The following is a 13,634-nucleotide window of genomic DNA, read 5'->3' on the forward strand; positions in this document are numbered from 1 at the left end:
ACAGCCGTCGCCTACTTAACGACTGGTTTATTTCACTCGGCGTAATGTCTTCAACGTCCGCCCGCGTTGTAGCGTGCGTCGGCATGTCCTTCCTCTTTAAGGCTGAATAATACTCCATTTTATGTACGCGGTGCATTTTGCTTATCCGCCCACTTCTCAGTGGACACTGGGTTGTTTCCACCTCCCCGCTGTTGGAGTAGAGTCGTGAACACGGGTGTACAAATCTCTCTTCAAGCCCTTGCTTTTCGTTCTTTTGGATGTTTACCCAAAAGTGGGCTTGATGGATCGTATGATGATATTAGTCTTAATTTCTTTAAAGTGGATTTATTTATTTAGTTTGAGAGGGAGAGAGGGGGCGAGCGTGAGCGTGGGGGAGGGGCAGAGAGAGAGGGAGAGAATCCCAAGCAGGCTCCATGCTGTCCGCACAGAGCCCGATGCAGGGCTCAGACTCATGAACGGTGAGGTCATGATCTGAGCCAAAGTCAAGAGTCAGATGCTTATCCAACTGAGTCGCCCAGTGGCTCACACCCAGTGTGAGTAGCGGGACAGCTCAGCAGGACGGAGCTCATACATCCAGCCTATATTAGCAGCAGGGCTTCTGTCCAGTAATAGCTTTTAGCAAATCTCCAAGGAAGCGGAGGGTCTCATATTATAAGATAGTCCCAGGAAGCACTCTCTTGGCCTAACCTGTGGCAGAGGCTCCTCCCACTTTTATGGAGTCATTCAACACTTCCTGCTTCCTTTGATTTCTTAGTAATGGCCAGGCAGCTACTGAGGAACGGAGAGGAACGAGGCTCGGGAAGAGGAAAACAAAATGCAGCACATAGAATTTCTCTCCTCGATGGGTTATCCAGGGTTCATGGAGTGTAGGGATCAGTGGGTATGGGGATGACCATGACGTGAGTGGAATTTCCCAAAGAGCTAACGTGCTGTAGTGTTTTTTTAAAAAAATGCTTTCTTTTTTTTAGAACGGATTGAGGTTTATAGGAAATTGAGCAGATAGCGTACAAAGTTCCCGTATACCCGCCCCCAGCACACACAGAGCTTCCCCTATTATTTACATCTTGCTTTCACATGGGACATTTGTTACCACTGACAAACCAATATTGGTATGTTGTCACCAACTAAAGTCCATAGTTGACATTAGGCATTGCATATTCTGTGGGTTTCGGCCCATGTCTGATAAGTACCCGCCACCGCAGCGTCATACAGAATAGTTTCACCACCCTGAACCCCCTGTGTTCCACATGTTCATCCCGCCCCACATCCACTAGAGCCCCTGGAAACCACTGACCTCTTTACTGTCTCTATATAGTTTTACTTTTTTCAGAATTTCATGTGGTTGAAGTTATACACTCTGTGGCCTTTTCAGACCGGCTTCTTGCACCAAGTGATGTGCATTTGCATGGTTCCTCTGTGTCTTTTTCTGGCTCGGTAGCTCATTTCTTTTCATCACTGACTTTTATTTCATTGTGTGGATGTACCACAGTTTGCTTATCCATTCGCCTTTTAAATTTTTTTTTTCAACGTTTATTTATTTTTGGGACAGAGAGAGACAGAGCATGAACGGGGGAGGGGCAGAGAGAGAGGGAGACACAGAATCAGAAACAGGCTCCAGGCTCTGAGCCATCAGCCCAGAGCCTGACGCGGGGCTCGAACTCACGGACCGCGAGATCGTGACCTGGCTGAAGTCGGACGCTTAACCGACTGCGCCACCCAGGCGCCCCTCCATTCGCCTTTTAAAAGACATCTTGGTGGCTTCAGTTTTAGGGATAACGATCCTATAAACATGTGTCCAAAGTAAATGAGTCTTAAAATTCAACAATAAGGAAACAAACAACCCAATTTAAAACTGGGCGAAAGATATGAACAGACACCTTACCCAAGAAGATCTACAGATGGCAATAAGCTTATGAAAAGATGCTGACCATCAGGTATCATTTAAGGAATTGCAAATAAACACAGGCTATCTTTTCATTTATTTGGATCTTCTTTGATTCTTTCATCAATATTTTATAGTTTTCTTCATATATATCTTTACATATTCTGTTAGACTTCTACCTAAGTCTGTCTGTCTGGTCTTTCACTCTTTCTTAATCTATCTTCCTTCCTTCCTCCCTTCCTTCCTTCCTCCCTTCCTCCCTTCCTCCCTTCCTCCCTTCCTTCCTTTCTTTCTTTCTTTCTCTTTTTTTCTTTTCTTTTCTTTCTGCTGCTAATGTAAATGGTGTTGTGTTTTTCACTTCCGATTCCAGTTGTTCATTTCTGGTATATACGAAAGCAACTGACTTTTGTATATTAATTTTGTATCCTACAACCTTGCTATAATTGCTTACTAGTTCTAGGAGTGTTTTTGTTGATTCATGGGGATTTTCTACATAGGCAGTCATGTCATCTGCAAATAGAGACAGTTTTATTTCTTCCTTTCCAATCTGTATACCTTTTATTTCCTTTTCTTGTCTTATTGCCTGCCCTGGCTAGGACACAGTACTGTGTTAAAAAAGAAGTGTGAAAGAGGACATCCTTGTCCTGTTCCTCATCTTAATGAGAAGGTTTCTAGTTTCTCACCATTAAGTATGATGTTAGCTTTAGGGTTTTTGTAGATGTTCTTTATCAAGTTGAGGAAGTTCCCCTCTATTCCTAATTTGCCACGTGTGTGTGTGTGTGTGTGTGTGTGTGTGTGTGTGTGTGTGTGTAATCACAAATGGCTGTTGGATTTTGTCAAATGCTCTTTCTTCACCTGGCTATGATCATGTGGCTTTTCTTGTCTAGCCTGTTGAGGTGATGGACAGCATTAATTGATTTTCAAATGCTGAACCAGCCTTGCTTAGCTGAAATGAATCCCACTTGCTTGTGGTGTATACATTGTTGGATTGGATTTGCTAATATTTCGTTGAGGATGTTTCATCTGTGTTCATGAGAGATACTGGTCTGAAGTTGTCCCTTCTTGTAATATCTTTATCTGGTTTTGGTATTAGACTAATGTCCTCACAGAATGAGTTAGGAAGTGTTTCTTCTGCTTCGATTTTCTGAAAGAGGTTGTAGAGAACTGGTATCGTTTTTTCCTTAAGTGTTTGATGGAATTCACCAGTGAGCCCATCTGAACCTGGTGCTTTCTGTACCAGGAACCAGGTGCTTTCTGGAAAGTTATTCATTATCGATTAAAATTCTTTAATAGATATGGGCCTATTCAGATTATTTATTTCTCCTTGTATGGGTTTTGGTACCTTGTATCTTTCAAGGAGTTGGTCAGCTTCATCTAAGTTATCAAATTTGTGGGCATAGAATTGTTTATAATATTCCTTTGTTATCTTTAATATTTATGTGATCAGTAGTGAACCTCTCTCTTTCATTTCTGGTTTTAGTAACTTGTACCCTCTCTCTCTTGTTCTTGGTTAGCCTGCTAGAGGCTTGTCAATTTTACTGATCTTTTCAAAGAATCAACTTTTGGTTTCACTGATGTTTCTCTATTATTTTCCTGTTTTTTATTTCATTCATTTCGGTCTGAATTTTTGTTTCATTTCTTCTGTTTGGGTTAGGCTTTCCCAAGGTGAAAGCTTAGATTATTGATTTGAAGTTTTTCTTCTTTCCCAAGTTTATAGCATTCCATGCTATAAAGTTCCCTCTTAGCCCTGCTTTCACTGAATCCCACAAATTCTGATAAGTTGTATTTTCATTTGCATTTACTTTCATTTCATTTAGGTAATTTTTTTTTTAATTTTTCTTGAGGCTTCTCCTTGACCCACAGGCTGTTTAGAAGTGTGTCGTTTAATCTCCAAATATTTTGTAATTTTCAGTTATTTTTCTGCTATTGATTTCTAGTCTGATTCCATAGTAGGCTGAAGGCATGCTGTGTAGGAGTTCTGTCCTTTTAAATTTGTTATGGTTTGTGGCCCAGAATGGGGTCTATCTTGGGGAACGTTCCATGTGAGCGTGAGAACAACGTGCATTTTGTTGTTGTTTGGTGAAATTGTCTGTGCCTGTCAATTACATCTAATCGATTAACGGTGTTGTTCAGTTCAGCTTTATCCTTACTAACTTTCTACCTGCTGGATCTGGCTATTACTGAAACAGGAATGTTGAAGTCTCTAACTCTCATAATGAATTTGTCTATTTCTCCTTGAACCTCTATCAGTTTTTGCCTCATTTATTCTGATGCTTCATCGTTAGGCACATACAATTAAGGATTGTTATGTCTTCTTGGAGAACTGACTCCTTTATCATCATATCCTTGGATCCTCTCTTTATCCCTGAGAATACTCCTGGCTCTGAAGTCTTTTCCGTCTGAAATTAATATAGTTACTCCTGCTTTCTTTCTGCATTTCAATATGAAATACTTGAGTGCCCAAGTGTATGATAAAAATTTGCAAAGTGAGTAAGAACACAGACATTTGAATCAAGCAAATCAGAGTAGAAGCCAGGGTAGTCAAGCTGGGTAACTCTGCACAAATGTAATCATTCTGTGCCTCAGTTTCCTTATCTACAAAATAGAGAACTATCCCTTTGGGCTGTTATGTAGATGACAGGAGAGCACTTAGCACATTTCCTGGCATGTAATGTTTAATTAATATAGTCTATTAATACAAGCTGTTGTATTGGTATATAACAGCATAACATAAGCAATTAGTCTATTATTGATATAAGTGACTGGTTATTATTGCATTTTGAGACTTCACTGTGGATTTCTAAGTGCAAGTACTCTTTGTATGAAAGTTGGATGAGGCACTCCAGGAGGATACATTTAAATGTTTATTTATTTATTTTGAGAGAGAGAGAGAAAAAACACACAGGTGCGTCCAAGCAGGGGAAGGGCAGAGAGAGAAGAGAGAATCCCATGCAGGCTCCACAGTGTCAGCACAGAGCCCCATGCGGGGCTTGATCTCACGAACCGTGAGATCATGACCGGAGCCGAAATCAAGAGTTGGACGCTCAACGGACTGAACCACCCACGCGCCCCACGAGAAGATAAATTTAGAAAATAATTGCAAAGTCGCAGGCTGAAGTGGATGTCTCATAGGCAGTGTCCTGAAAAGAGAAGGGCTTCACATATGCCCTGCAGCCACAGTCCAGAGCCCCACGGCCAGGGGCATATGGTATTTCCTTCTGGCCACTGGGCCCTCCTCGGTCTTCTGATCAAAGCGAAATTACAGCAAAGCCTTCTGCCCTCCACTGCCAATTCACAGACACACCGTCTGGGGTCCCTCTCTTTTTGGAAATGTAATCACACCAGGCCTCCTATTAAAAAGTAGATCATTGGGGCACGTGGGTGGCTCGGTGAGTCAAGTGTCCGACTCTGGATCCCAGCTCAGGTCTTGATCTCAGCCATGAGCTCAAGCCCCGCAGTGGGCTCCACGCTGGGCATGAAGCCTACTTACAAAAAAAAAAAAAAAAAGGTAGATCATCTTCGATTGGATAAATTCTGAGTGGCTTTTAAGAAGCAACAGAAATAGCTAATCACATGGGAAAATCTTCATTGCACACCAAGGTTTTCTAAAGGTAGTTATAAAACTAGGTGATGTGCTGTGATCTCAATTTTCTTTCAACTTTTTCACAAGATTGTCAGCACAGACAGAAGACTAGAAGGATGTTCACGGCGCCTGGCTCTGGGGGGGATGGGAGCCTAGGTGATTTTAATGCCTTCTTTGTGTTTTTTTTCCAGTTCTCATTTTCTGTAATATTTTTTGAAATGTTATTTTTTTAATGAGTTGAACACAAAATTAATGAACGCCAATCATTAGGAACACCCCCCCTCCCCCCCATTTAACTCTATGTACTTTATTCCATGAACTTGGTGTTTTCCTTACAGGAAGGTGGACAGTGGTCACTTGCCAAGTGACCTTTCTGGTTTGGGTGTGGGGCCATTTTTGCTTTCTGTCCTGCCGTTCGGGACGACCAAAAGCATACCTATGTGGGGTCAGGGATATAGAAAGTGGCCGATTCCCTGGCCAGACACGTGCTCATCCAGACTCCACAGAGTTCCCTTTGCCTCCGTGCTGCCAGATCCCCAGCCAACAACTTGGGCACCTGCTCTGGGGTCTCGAGTCAGAGAGAAGACATACCCCAGCCCCACCAGACACAATCCATGTGACCTTGGCTGGGTCGCTATCTTCCCTGACTCTACCTGTCATCATTTTTAAATGAGGGCTGTGGTGACCAGCCAGCCAGGCGAGGCACTTAGCACCTTCTGATACCCAGTGCTCAGCAGTAAATGTGAGGGGCCGCTGCTGTTTATTCTTGTTTTCTTGGTTACAGCCACCTTCCTTATGTATTTCAGTCTCCTGACATCGACAACCATCATGCGCTCATTGAATATAATGAGGCCGAGGACAGCTTTGTTCTCCAGGACTTCAATTCCAGAAGTGGCACCTTCGTCAACGAGTGCCACATTCAGAATGTGGCCGTGAAGCTGCTACCCGGAGACATCCTGAGATTTGGGTCTGGAGGGCTGACCTACGAACTGGTCATCGAAAACCCATCCTCGGTGAGACCAGACCCCTGTGCGTCCGAAGGGTGGTCCTTGTCCGCCGCGCGCCCCTCGGATTTCACGCCCTGCACACCGGTGACGCTGACCGACTGGACCCCGGCAAGGTTCACACCTATTCCGGTGGATCCTGGCGGGGCGTGAGTCCTGGCGCCCTCTTCTGGGCATTTCCTGGAATGACATGTAAATTTTGCACCGTGGCAAACCCAGAACTAAGCGCAGCGTTTTGCTGAAAATGCAAAGCTTGATCAGGGCAGATGGAAGGCAGGATGCGCTTTTGAAACCTCAGAGATGGATGCTTCTTTTTAGGCAGATCAGCCGTCTGCAGCTTCCTCACTCTGTGCCCCCGAGCAGGGTTCTTTCTAGGCCTGGGTCTCGGGCTTGCCAGCACGGCCTGGCATTGATCCGGCTGTAGAGCCCCAAAGTCAGTGTCCGCCCTGAGCAGACACTCAACGCATAGCAGCTGTTCTTATGCCCCCGATCAGAAATGTCCCCGGGGTCCTGACCCAGAACGTGGCCCCGGTTTAAGCCAAATGTAATACAGAACTTACCCGTTAAACCTCAGTCACGAGGAACGTGCTGTTTACCAGAGAGGTGGGATGGGGGCGGGAGGAGGGGGTTAGCAACCCAGGCTTTGATCAGGATCCCAGCTCTGCCACTTGCATACTTTTGTGCGCTCTTGAGCGAGCCACCGGACCCCTCAGAACCTCTGTTTCCTCACCTACAGAATGGGGCCAATGGCAGCAATGACCTTGCAGGCTCATCTTGAGGGTTGAGATGATTATAATCGTACAATCGCACAGCGCCCATTCCCGGTGAGCACGGAATGAATCTCTGCCACGCATGTCCCAGAGAGATGGCGCATGTATCTTACTCACCACCCCCAAGAATGCTACGTTGAGTGAGACCCCCAAGGCTTAAAATCCTTTCTGGGACAAGGCCGAGTATAAACAAATTAAATTTAGAGGATCTACACAGAATCCTGGGGTTTGAGCCCTCAGGCAGCCCTAAATATGCACCCCAGGCAGATCAACAGAATCCCTCAGGCTGCAGGAGCCACGATGTCACATCCATCACCTTTGGCTTTGAAGATGGGGGACAGATTTTTCTGCTACTGCACAGCTGCCTTATCCCCCTTAGATCATTAAAGTGTGTTTGCTCATGGACCATACCAGGGTCCTGTGGCAGCACTGAGGAGGGGCTCCTGACCCGGAAGGTGTTGACCTGATCAAGTTTTCAACGTGGGCTCCAAGGACCCCCCAGTACTTCAAACCCTGTGGGGAGCAGACCAAGCATGCAGATCCCTGGGCCTCACCCAGGCCCAAGGACTCGTACTTAAGGTTGACAGTTGGGGCGCCTGGGTGGCTCAGTTGGTTAAGTGTCAGCTTCACCTCAGGTCATGATCTCACGGTTCGTGAGTTCGAGCCCCGCGTCGGGCTCTGTGCTGACAGCTCAGAGCCTGGAGCCTGCTTCGGATTCTGTGTCTCCCTCTCTCTCTCTGCCCCTCTGCCGCTCATGCTCTGTCTCTCTTTGTCTCTCAAAAATAAATTAAAAAGTTAAAAAAATTTTTTAAAAGATTGACAGATAAAATACAGGACACCCAGCTAAATCTGAACTGCAGATAAACACCAAATAATTGTTTAGTATAAGTATGTCCCAAATATTGCAAAAGGCCACTTATGCTTAAAAAAAATTATTTGTTGTTTATCTGAAATTCAGAGTTAATTGGACACACTGTATTTTATTTAGGTTTTTAAAATTTTTTTTAACATTTACTTATTTTTGAGACAGAGAGAGACAGAGCACGAAGGGGGGGAGGGTCAGAGAGAGAGGGAGACACAGAATCTGAAACAGGCTCCAGGCTCCGAGCTGTCAGCACAGAGCCCGACGCGGGGCCCGAACTCACGGACCGCGAGACCGTGACCTGAGCCGAAGTCGGATGCTTAACTGACCGAGCCTCCCAGGCACCCCTAGATTTTTTAAATCTATATATTTATGTTAAATCTGGCAACCCTCCCCAGCCTCCCTGGGAACGGGACGTGCACTGGGGAATATGCGTTCTCACAAGCTCCCTGGTGATTCCGACGTGCCCCCAACACAAGGAAAACCTAAATTTGGAACTCCTCCTCTAAAGCATTTACAGATTGTTTCAGGAACCAAGGAAAACAGAGTCTCAAACGCCAAGCCTATAAACCCAAGTCTGTGAAGTGTGAGTCAATGTTTGTCAAACACGTGTTATTGATTATAAGAATGTATTTGGAACGTCCGATGAAATTACAAGTTCCCAGGCCCCCTGCCTGGGAGATTCTCATTCTGTGGCTTGCCAGTAGAGGACAGGGGGACAGACGACATCTGCCTGTTTTCACACAAAGGTATTTATGGAAATGTTATTTATAGGGACACAAAAATTGAAAGCTAGCTATCCATCAAAAGGGGACGTCATTTTATTTTATTTTATTTTTTTTTATTTTTTTATTATTTATTTATTTATTTTTGGGACAGAGAGAGACAGAGCATGAACGGGGGAGGGGCAGAGAGAGAGGGAGACACAGAATCGGAAACAGGCTCCAGGCTCCGAGCCGTCCAGCCCAGAGCCCGACGCGGGACTCGAACTCCCGGACCGCGAGATCGTGACCTGGCTGAAGTCGGACGCTTAACCGACTGCGCCACCCAGGCGCCCCGACACTATTTATTTTTGAGAGTGTGCAAGCTGGGGAGGGGCAGAGAGAGGAGAGAGAGGGGATCCCGAGCAGGCTCCGCAAGGTTATATGACCTGAGCCGAAATCGAGAGTGGGGCACTTAACCGACGGAGTCCCCGGGCACCCCTGTGCCGCTTTTTAAAAACCGGCTTTTGGAGATAGACTGACAGGCAAGAAAGCTGCAGGTGTTTAAAGGATGTAACTTGATCGACTTTGACTTAGGCGTGTGCCAGACGGACCACCATCAAGGCAGTGAGCAAACTCATCACCCCCAAAGGGTTCCTCGTGACCACGTTTGCTTGCCTGCTTTTAACAGCTTCCTCGAATATAATTTGCACCACACACACCTCACCCGTTTGTACGTGTGCCGTTCGGTGTTTGCACGTTTACGGGGTTCCGTAGCCGTCACTGCCACCCGCTTCCAGAACCTTTCCATCCATTTCTATCACCCTCCCCCAAACCTTGGAGGCACTTCGTTATTTTTGTTCGTTTTTCATTTTTAGATTTTAAAATGGTGGCAAAATACCGAAAACATTTACCGTCTGAACCTCTTGTGAGCATATAGTTCCGTCACTGCACTCACACTGCTGTGCAGCCGTCTCCGGAACGTTCTTCCTCTTCCCAATCCGAAACCCTGTGCCCGTTACATGAAAGCTCCCTCCCTCTTCCTTGCTCCCCCAGCCGCCACTCTTTCTGTCTCTATGAACTTGACCGCTGCGGGCCCCTCACAGAAGTGGAATCTCACAGTGTTTGTCCATTGGTGACCATCTCCCTTCGCTTACAGAGTGTAATGTCCTCACGGTCCGTCCATGTTGTAGCAAGTGTCAGAACTCTCCTCTTTTTTTTTTTTTTTTAATTTTTTCATGTTTATTTATTTTTGAGAGAGAGAGAGAATGGGGGAGGGGCAGAGAGAGGGAGACACAGAATCCGAAGCAGGCTCCAGGCTCTGAGCTGTCAGCACAGAGCCCGACGCGGGGCTCGAACCCACGAACCGTCAAGATCGTGACCTGAGCCGAAGTTGGACCCTTAACCGACTGAGCCACACAGGTGCCCTGCATTGTTAACATTTTCTCCAGAAGCTTCTTCAGTGTGGACAGTTGACAACACAAAACAGATCAAGCTCTGATTTACAGTGTTTGCTATTTCTGTGGTGTAAATACTCCCACCATGGCCAATCTCAAGAGACCAGGGAAACATCACTGAGTACAGAGATACAGGGAGACGTGAGGTAGCACGCACATCTAGGGTTAAATCACCTCAAGAGCATGGAGAGGGGTAAAATAATGTAATATAATTCAGAAGGGTGAGTGTTAACTATGTTACTTTTGTTTCTACTATCGTTTAATTGTAAGTTCATATAATTTAATTTTTATTAATGGCTTCTTATCAACCAGCTCACAAAATTCCTGGGCATTTAATACCTGGCTCTCATGGGGGCACCAGGGTGGCTCGGTTACTTAAGCATCCAATGTCGGCTCAGGACATGATCTCACGGTCCGTGAGTTCGAGCCCCGTGTCGGGCTCTGTGCTGACAGCCCAGAGCCTGGAGCCTTGGAATCCTGATTCCAAGCAGCGCGTGCAACATCTTGTGGTTTTCACACCGTCTCTTTCTTCCTTTCTTTTTTGGAACTTAGAAAATTTCCTATTCCCTGTTAACCGATCATCTAAGACCCTTCTGTGAGTATGGAAAGCAGTTATAAAAAAAATCATGACTTCAAACAAGCTCGAAGCTCTAAGAGCCCGGGTGTTAGAGTCAAACAGCATCATCGCTTCCCGGCTGGGGGACCTTGGGCGAGTCACTTACCCCCTCTGAGCTTCAGTTTCTTAATCCACAACATGGGGGCAAAAATGCCTCCCCCACCTCTGGGATTGTTCTGGCAATTAGATGAGAGCACAACACAGTCTCTGGCACCCGGGTGCCTTCCTGACGTGGTGGCTCATCGCCGGAGAAATATCGGCAATTACAAACAGCAGAGCACGTGACAGGCTCTCCAAGGGCAAAGTCGGCTTCACCGTCTGCCCAGCCTCCGGGGCGTCCTGGCAGCGTGTGTGGGTCTTGGAGGCACCCAATATGCAAACTCCCTTGGTTATTTTAGGGTGTCCCATTCAACCTGCACCCCTTACAGGGCTAGAAGCACACACTGGAAAGATAACATAAAGAACAAGTAGATAATCTGAAAAATTGGGTTATGTTTTCTTGAGTAAATTATTGACCGGTGTTTGTTCAAGCTGATACAAACTCAGTAGCGGGTGTGGCCTGGCTAATCCAGGTGGTTGACAACCTGCTATTTTAAAGACAGTGTGGAAGAAATCAGGAGTGTAACATATGCTCCCTCAAAAACAACAAAAAACATGCCACATACCATATGGTCAGAGAAAAGGGAAAGAAAAAAGGCATTAGCGTGTATTTTTAAACTCACGTTTCTAAAAACAGACTTGTTGATAACTGACCTTGACCCCAAGCTCCGGGTACATTCTAATGTGAGCACAGCCCAGAACTAGCTTTTAACGTGAGTCCTTTTCTTATGTTTGCTTTACCCCTGCCTGTTTCCTTATGTACTGGCAGCGATTTCTGAGAAAACCTTGACCTTGCTTATTATAGAGCAAGCATGCAAACCAGAGAAAATCAACTTTTACCTTCCAACTAAAGCCACCCTCAACCAACAAGCTTGAGAAAGAAAACAAAAAGCCTTAGTGTTTTATTTTTAATTTTATTTTTGAATCCGAAAAGCCAAATGGAGCCTTTCGTGCACGTATATGTCCCTGGCTCCTTCCCCCTTAGGGACCCTATCATTATGGCTCTGGGCTGCAAGTGACAGAATCCAGCTCTAGGCGGCCTCACCGGGGCTGAGCAGCTCAGGGTACCGCCCCGGCCAGGGCTCAAAGCCAGCTCCCCACGTGCAACTCCACGTTCACAGCAGCCATCATCACTGTAGCCAGTGACGATGGGAACCCAAGTGCCCCAAAATGGCTAAACAAAATGGGGTGAATTCTGACACCTGCTACAACGCGCGTGAACCTTGAGGACACAATGCTCGGTGAAATCAGCCAGTCGCCCAAAGACAAAGGCGGTACAGTTCCACTTGCCTGAGGTCCCTAGAGGAGTCAAATTCACAGAGACAGAAAGCGGAATGGTGGGTGCCAGGGGCTGGGGGAGGGGGAAGGGGGTGGTGGTGTTTAATGGGAACAGAGTTTCCGTTCTGTAAGATGGAAACCTTCTGAAGATGTGTCTCCCAGCAACGTGAGTGTCCTTGGCACTGCCGACCTGTACGCTTAAAAAGGGTTAAGATGCAAATGTGGCGTTACGTGTGATTTACCACGATTAAAGCAACAGCGGCTTCTAGCTCTCCAGGCCTCGGCCCCGCTCCCTCAGGCAGGCTACATTGTCAAGTCCGCAGACCACTCCAGACCCTGATGTCCGGCCACGGGCTCCCTGGGTCCCTTTGGCTCTGATTGGATCGCACGCCTCACCGCTCAGCCAATCACTGAGGCCGGGGAATGTGATTGGCTGAGTGCTTAGCCCCACCCACAAGTCGCTCAGCGATTGGGCGGGAGATTCCCCAGACGCTCCAAAAGACCTGAGTGGGGTCTGGGCTGCCCCCCTGGGGAAGTGGATGGTATTGGACGTGCCGGACGGGCTCACTCCCGCTGGCACCCTTGCCGTTAGTTAGCGATGAGCGTATGACCTGAGGATCCCAGCACAAAAGGGGAGTTCTTCCACGCCTCCCAGCAACCTCCAGATTTGTTTTCTAGCAGGCTGGGGCTAAAGCACGTTAGAATTTACCCCTTCTCACCTTTGGCCCATGGGCCAGTGAATATTTATTTAACTGGTGGGGAAATGTTATAGGAATAATTGAGGCAAGACAGACCCTCCTAAGTGGGGAGGAGACAGGATGGATGGGGAACTTAGTGCAGGGCAGGAGCGGGACACCCTGGCCCTGGGGAATAACGAAAGGAAGAAAGCACAGGTGGAGAGGCTGAGATGTTGACACTGGGGAGAAATTGGGAAAGTGCGCGGAAGAAACAGAGCCCTGGAACACTGCCAAGTCCGTTCCTGAAGCAGGTTTAAAGTGGGCCAGTGTCATTATGAATGATGGGCCAGATGTCCCCAGGCAGTTGGAGCTCGGAGCTTGATATCCCTGAACGCTGTCCTCACGGACTCCAAGACAAAGTCTTCAGAGAGAACGCACAGGATCTTTGACTTGCTGGGGAACGTCTAGGGCCTGAATGAATGGAGAGTCTTCCTCAGATATCTAACTGAAGCTGTAGGAAGTTCTATGAGTAGGTGCTCGTATTTGGAAGTGTCTCTCTCTCACTATGTGTCTCTGAGTTCATATTCTCTCCCGTCTACAGGAGACACATGAGCCCCAAGCAGGGGGGAATAGATGCGTGGCCCTACATAGTGGCAAACCTTGAACTCAGTGTGTTTTTTTCTGCCAAGAGAATTGCAGTGGGGG

General features: G+C 46.7%; 1 protein-coding gene across 3 annotated transcripts in view; it reads left to right on the plus strand.

Annotated features, from left to right (window-relative positions):
• The window catches only part of FHAD1 (forkhead associated phosphopeptide binding domain 1), a 119,232-nt gene that overhangs the window by 13,789 nt on the left and 91,809 nt on the right, over positions 1 to 13,634 (plus strand). For all 3 annotated transcript variants that reach the window (XM_086715749.1, XM_086715750.1, XM_086715751.1), the window contains exon 3: positions 6,272 to 6,478. In XM_086715749.1, the coding sequence (XP_086571875.1) occupies positions 6,272 to 6,478 (207 nt within the window). The remainder of the gene's footprint in view (positions 1 to 6,271; positions 6,479 to 13,634) is intronic.

Source organism: Puma concolor, chromosome C1, assembly GCF_028749965.1.
Source record: "Puma concolor isolate L17-30 chromosome C1, mPumCon1.1.hap2, whole genome shotgun sequence".
Taxonomy (NCBI): Eukaryota; Metazoa; Chordata; class Mammalia; order Carnivora; family Felidae; genus Puma; species Puma concolor.